This window comes from Notamacropus eugenii, chromosome 5, assembly GCF_028372415.1.
Source record: "Notamacropus eugenii isolate mMacEug1 chromosome 5, mMacEug1.pri_v2, whole genome shotgun sequence".
In the NCBI taxonomy this organism is placed as follows: domain Eukaryota; kingdom Metazoa; phylum Chordata; class Mammalia; order Diprotodontia; family Macropodidae; genus Notamacropus; species Notamacropus eugenii.
This window is the reverse complement of record NC_092876.1, coordinates 319,061,428-319,067,427: the sequence shown is the minus strand read 5'-3', so window position 1 is coordinate 319,067,427 and position 6,000 is coordinate 319,061,428. Positions and strand designations below refer to the sequence as shown.

The 6,000-nt window shown below is 48.5% G+C and overlaps 1 protein-coding gene across 15 annotated transcripts in view; it reads left to right on the top strand.

Moving 5' to 3' along the window:
* The first annotated feature begins 1,642 nt into the window (after positions 1-1,642).
* Positions 1,643-6,000, top strand: part of BIN1 (bridging integrator 1) — a 137,636-nt gene continuing 133,278 nt past the window's right edge. For 14 of the 15 annotated variants that reach the window (XM_072613432.1, XM_072613430.1, XM_072613426.1 and 11 more), the window contains exon 1: positions 1,728-2,147. In XM_072613432.1, coding sequence (XP_072469533.1) covers positions 2,064-2,147 — 84 coding nt within the window. In that variant the 5' untranslated portion in view covers positions 1,728-2,063. Of the gene's footprint in view, positions 2,148-6,000 lie in introns of all 15 variants that reach the window. The other variant, XM_072613434.1, reaches the window with a different exon arrangement.

Below are 6,000 nucleotides of genomic sequence, written 5' to 3'. Positions count from 1 at the left end.
AGTAAATGTTTATTGATTTTGTACTAAGTGGATTGTACAAGGTGCTAGGGCAAGGGTGGAGAACCTTCATCTTGGAGGCCACATGCCGCCTTCTACATCCTGAAGTTTGGAGTTAGTCAAAGGGCGACACTTGTGGCTTCCAGGCTGGAGGATCCCCACCCCTGTGCTAGGGCTACAAAGACAAAGCCTAGGTAGGGTCCCTGCGCTCTAGGAGCTTACATCAGACTGGGGGTGGAAAAGGAAGATACAACTTGTACATAAGTAAATAATGCAAGTACGTACAAAAATAACAACGTGTTTTCTCTGGAGAGAGAGCATTAACAACAGGATGGGAGGAGGGAAAGGTGGCACCTGAACTGAGCTTGAAAGGAAACAAGCAATTCTGAGAGACCGTCTGTGCAAATGCAATGAAATATGGAAGGTGATTTAGGGGAAACGAAAAGAGGGCCAGTTTCACCGGAATGGAAAAAGCGGAAGTACAAAATAGAACTGGAAAGGAACATTGGAGCTAGAACGGAGAGGGTTTTAAATGCATCCAACTTTCCCTGATCCTCTCCCGGTGTTATCCCTCCCTTCCTCTTCCTGTTTCCTTATATTTTATTTGGTTGCGTACCTGTTGTGTCCTCATAGCAGGACGTAAGCTCTCTGAGAGTAGGGACTGTTCGCTTTTTGTTTTTACATCCCCAGATTCTAGCACAGGGGCTTTCACGTGGTAGGCAATGAGTAAATGCTTTTGTGCATTAAATTTAATAATAAGCCTTTCTGACTGATGCATTAGAATAGTCTTTTGGCTCAGTAGATTACGATAATTACATCTTATGATCATTAACAATGGGCGAGGGACTGTGATTTCAGAACTGTGATTTTAGTGGTGAAGGGGAGATCCATGTGAGAAACTCTCTCCACTTGTGAAGATGTGTCTTTGATAACTTAAGTGTTGCCTAGACACTGAGATTAAATGACTTGCCTACAGCGACAGGCGAGCATACATCTGGAGAACTCAGGGCTTCCTAACTCCAAGGTCGGACCCTCTCCCTCAGTTCCACACTGCCTCCCACCATAGACAAACTTGCATTATTATTTCTTCTTTCAGTGTCCAAGGAAAGAAGGAGTGAGGGGAGGGCATAGAGATATTCACCGTATCTCAGCTATCAAAATCTCATACATCCTTAGGATTCTGAAGGTCTATAAAACCCCCACATCTTTCCCTTTATCCTTAGTTTAAAAGCCACCGAATTTTGGCTTTTGATTTCTTTTCGTGTGTGTGCGTGTGTGTGTGCGTGTGTGTGTGTGTGCGTGTGTGTGTGCGTGTGTGTGTGCGTGTGTGTGTGTCTGTGTGTGTGCGCGTGTGTCTGTGTGTGTGCGTGTGGGGGGCTGAACATGATGACGTGGGAAAAAAAAGAGAGGAAGAAGCCAGTGGCGTGGGAAGAGATGATGACTTACAGTATGTATTTATTTATTCGCATCTCCCCATCCCCGCCTCCACCCTCCACCCTTTCACCCTTTCACCCCTCCACCCTAGGGGGCCCGTGTTGCCTGAAACCTCTAGAGGGAGTCTCTCTTTTTTTTCCCCTCATCTCCACCCCCATTCCCTTTCCCAGTCCCAGCTCCTCCTCTTTCTCCACCTACCGCCCCGTACCTCCTTCTCCAGGGCTGCAGGGAGGTGGCGGTGGCTCGGCTCCTTTAAGGCCGGCCCGGTGGCTGGCCCCCGGGGGCGCTGTCTCTTTAAAAGGCTGTATCTTGTCCAGCCGGGGCTGGGGGGGAGGGGGCTGTGGATGACCATTGTTTCTGGCTGGGGTGGTTCTGCCCCCTCCCCTTCTCCTCCTTCTCCGCCCTTCCCCCCCTCCTCCCCTTCCTCCTCTCCACCCCCCTCTCTCGCTCTCTCCCTCTCCTCCCTCTCCTCCCTCTCGGGCTCGGAGGCTGCGAGACAGCGCGCGGAGCTCTATGTAGGCTCTAGCCCGCTGCATTAGCGCACCCGCCTCCCGGGCACACGCACACCTACCTAGATTTAATTGGCAATTAAACTAGTGGTGGGGGAAAGAAAAGAAAGGCTGGAGGACAAGATGGCTGAGCTAGGCAGTAAGGGAGTGACCGCAGGGAAGATAGCCAGCAACGTGCAGAAGAAACTCACCCGAGCGCAGGAAAAGGTAAAGGATGCGCCGGGGGCCGGGGTCTGGGTGGGGACCGGCGGTGGTCCTTCACGCCACTCATCCCCTAGCCTAGCAACCTGGGGTGTTATTGCGGAGGGGAGAGTGTGTATGTGTGTGTGTGTGTGTGTGTGTGTGTGTGTGTGTGTGTGTGTGTGTGTGTGTGTGTGTATTGGGTGTGTGTGTGTGTTGGGTGTGTGTGTGTGTGTGTTGGCTTGTTTGCAACCAAAGCGGCGACCCGACCTCTGCTCAATATGTGTGTGTGCACGAGTACCTGTCATTTCAGAAGACCCCCTCATGCATTCCCGGTTTGCCCTTATCCCACCTCTGTCCTGTCATTGTAGTCGCGGAGGGTTTGGGGGTACCTGCTCCCTCTGTCCCCTTGCCTCCAGGAGCCCTGGGGCGGGGGGGGGGGGGAGCCTCGGGTCACCATATGGCCAGGCACCTGACAGCTTTGGGCGCCGGACGGACCCAGTCGGTCAGCTCTTCTTTCCAGGTGGCTTCCCTAAATCTTGCGTCTTTTTCCCGTCCCTGGGGATTGCAGGTCTTTCCTCCCCCAGCCCCTGCACAGTGACCCCCAAAACATTCTCTGTGAGCTGGGGGCTCTTCTGTCTAATTCCTTTTGGGGGAATCCCCGAAACCTCCACTGGGAGGGAGAGGCGAGAAGGGGAGGGAGTAGTGGTGAATGGTGACAAGCACTGTGTCCCCCAGCCGGGTGAGCCCTGAAGGGTCTGGCACCAGGCTAAGTGGCTAGATTTCACGATAAAAAACGGTTCTGAGGGGGGCACACCAGTGTGGGGGACACACCAGTTCTTTCAGTCTCAGAATAAAATTTATTCACAATGGCAAGGTGGAGGAAGCCCCATAGCTCCCCCTTATAGAATCCCCATTTAAGGATTTCCCTACCCACCTCCATTTATTTAGGATAAAATTTCAGTATCCAGAGGCAAGGTGGTACTCTAGCCTTCCGCTCAGCTCCGTTTTTTTCTTTATACACCTTTAAAAGCTTCAGCTAAAAGAGGAATCCTGTGTCTGAGGCTTCCCATTCTTCCTCTAGTTTTCTTAAGACTGGAGGATCGTGCAGCAGAGTATAAGGGGGGAAATCCCGCATATTCCTCCCTACATATTCTGTGATCCTTTCACTAAGTTAAGAAGGGATTTCTTCTAGGGCTATTTAAGCTAATTTAGGAAAGGGTTCCCTTCTTCCCAACGTTAACAGAGCTACCCAAATAGGAGATAGCTAGATGTCCCACACTTAGGGGAAAAAAAGAATTGGTCTTTGGAGTGGCGGCAGGGGGTTTGGAGATGCCTCCTGGGCGGAAGGATTCTAGGCTATCATTGAGAAGTTCTTGGGCATTAGATGCTAGGAAGCAGTGGGAAGCAAGGGTAAGTGCCTTGTGGTAAGGAACGGAAAGTGGAAAGCTGTGCAGGCCTCTGAAAAATTGCTGACTGTTGGAAGTCCATGACACACCCTGACCCTATCCTCTTCTGAGCCCCTAGACTCTTACTGCTTGTGTCCGAGGGCTCTTGAAGAACCAGACACCCCTCTGGGGGATTGATGACTTCTTCCCCAGTGCTCCGCCTTGTACCACATTAAAATCTCATTTACTGTCAGGTTCCATGCTCAGGCAGTGCAGGAAATCCAAGGATTGGTGGGTGGGTTTATGTACGTATATGTATGTGTGTTCCATTCCAGACTACCTCCTGGATTTATAGAATTTGGATCAGGGCTGCTGCTGACGCAACTTCCCATTGCCGGCTTTGCCTCTGAAATCCAGAGAATGCAGAATCTGGCCCTATAATCTTTGGGAAGAGAGCAGGGCTGCCCCTCTCCCCTCCCCTCCTGAAAGGATATTTTTCTCTCCTTCCCCACCCTTATTCCCATACCTCCCGTGGGGGATCTGCTAGCCTGCCTGTAAAGACTAAAGGCCTAGTCTGAAATCAACTCCCTTCACCATCTGGGGTCTCCTCTTTCCAACCAATTGGTTGTTAAGGTTTATAAACGAATGACTTTTGCAGCTGAGGCCACTGTGGCTCCCCGACTTGCCTTGAAGCCTTTACTCCCCAGGGATGTTCTTTGACCATGTGATTTAGGGTTGGGAATAGCATTATCTCTCTTTATTTTCTTCCTTCCCTCTATGATTTGTTTCTCTCCCAGCACAGACACAAGATGGGAGACCTCTGAGTGTGTTTTGGGGAGGGGTGTTTGTGTGTGTGTGCATGCATTCTTTGCTATGTTCCAGAGCTCATCCAGACTGCAAATCTGCCCTCTCACTATTCCCTCCCCCAACTGATGGGGGGATTAATGTGTTTATAAAAAGCTATTGTTAGCCTGGAAGGCCTTGACTCATCCATCTCACTAGTGGGAGTGGGGAGCACATAGGACCTGTCTGAAGAGCTGGGACAGGCTGGCTTTTCTTTTTCTCCAGCCCAAATACTAGGGTTGTACCTGCCAGATGCCACCATAAAGCAGATTATTGGACATATAAGCAGATGGACTGACCGAGCTCCTCCTGAGCTAGGTCCCTCCTCTCCTGAGCTATGGTCAGAGAAATCTTCAACTTCTGTCCCTTTGATTTGGCTTCCATTTCCATGTATCTCTTCCTATGGGGCTGGCTGTCCTTTGCCTTCATTAACAATCCTCTGCAGCATGTATGACCTCTTTCAGTGGAGGTAAATACTGAGCTATATGCTTAGGATAATACAGGTTATCACTTTCTACCCACCTCTTAACTCTTTTCATCCCTCTTTCTGACCTTGTTTGACTCCCATGGGCTGGACCCTGCAACAGCTGGTCAGTAGCAGTTAGATTAGATTGTCGGGGGGGGGGGGGGGGGGGGGGTAGTAAGTGGGTATGTACCCTCTTCAAACCTTTACCCCTGGAAAAAAAAAAAGAATCTGTTCAGACCATGAGATGGAACTAGGAGCTAAATTAAAATAGAATGCTAGGCAATTCACTGTGTTTGAGTTGTAGGCGATCTTCATTGAAAAGCTAAGGAGGTGATCTTTCACCTGACATTGCTTCCTTTCCAGTGGTGAAGAGATGGAAGATAAGGAGTAGTTCTGAGACATCTTCTCTACTCAGCCTAAAAGACAGATTTAATAGTAACCCTGGGCAGGGTTCCAAAAATATAGTGTTCTTTCATCCTCATTCTCCTATCCTTTCTGTTTGTTCAAAATTAATTCTTCCGTATTATCTCTCCAGTTCAGTGACCTCTCTTTCTTCTAAATTCCTCTGCTATCTCTTACTTTTATGAGAGATAGTATGGCCGAGACAGAAAAAACAAAAAAAAACCCAACTAAAACACCACTGGACCAGGAGGTAGAGACTGTCTGTCTGTCTGTCTGTCTCCCTGTCTAAATCTATATATCTGTACATGTCAATGACATTTTGTGAATGTCAAAGAATCAGAATCATAGAAAATTTAAATTCGAAGAGACCTAAATCACCATTTATTTCAACTGGTATGTGAACAAGAATCCTACTGCTGACAAGTGGTCATCCAGCTCTTTCTGAAAGATCTCTGTTTAAGGGAACACAAACCCCCAGGGCTTTGGCCATCAAATGAAATTAATGTATATAAAGAATCTTGCAAACTTTAAAGTTTCATATTAATGTCAGCTACTATTATGGTTATTATGATTCTACTGTGGAAGTCAGTCCTTTTCACTTCTAGATGTTTCTAGTTGCTAGGAAATAATGTGAGTGTGTAAACAGAGGCTGGGAGCTGATGTAGCGAATAGAGCGCCGGGTCTAGAGTCAGGAAGACCTGAGTTCAAATGTGACCTTGGATGCTTACTAGCTGTATGGTCTTCTTCAAGTCATTTGACCTGTTTGCTTCAATTTCCTTAA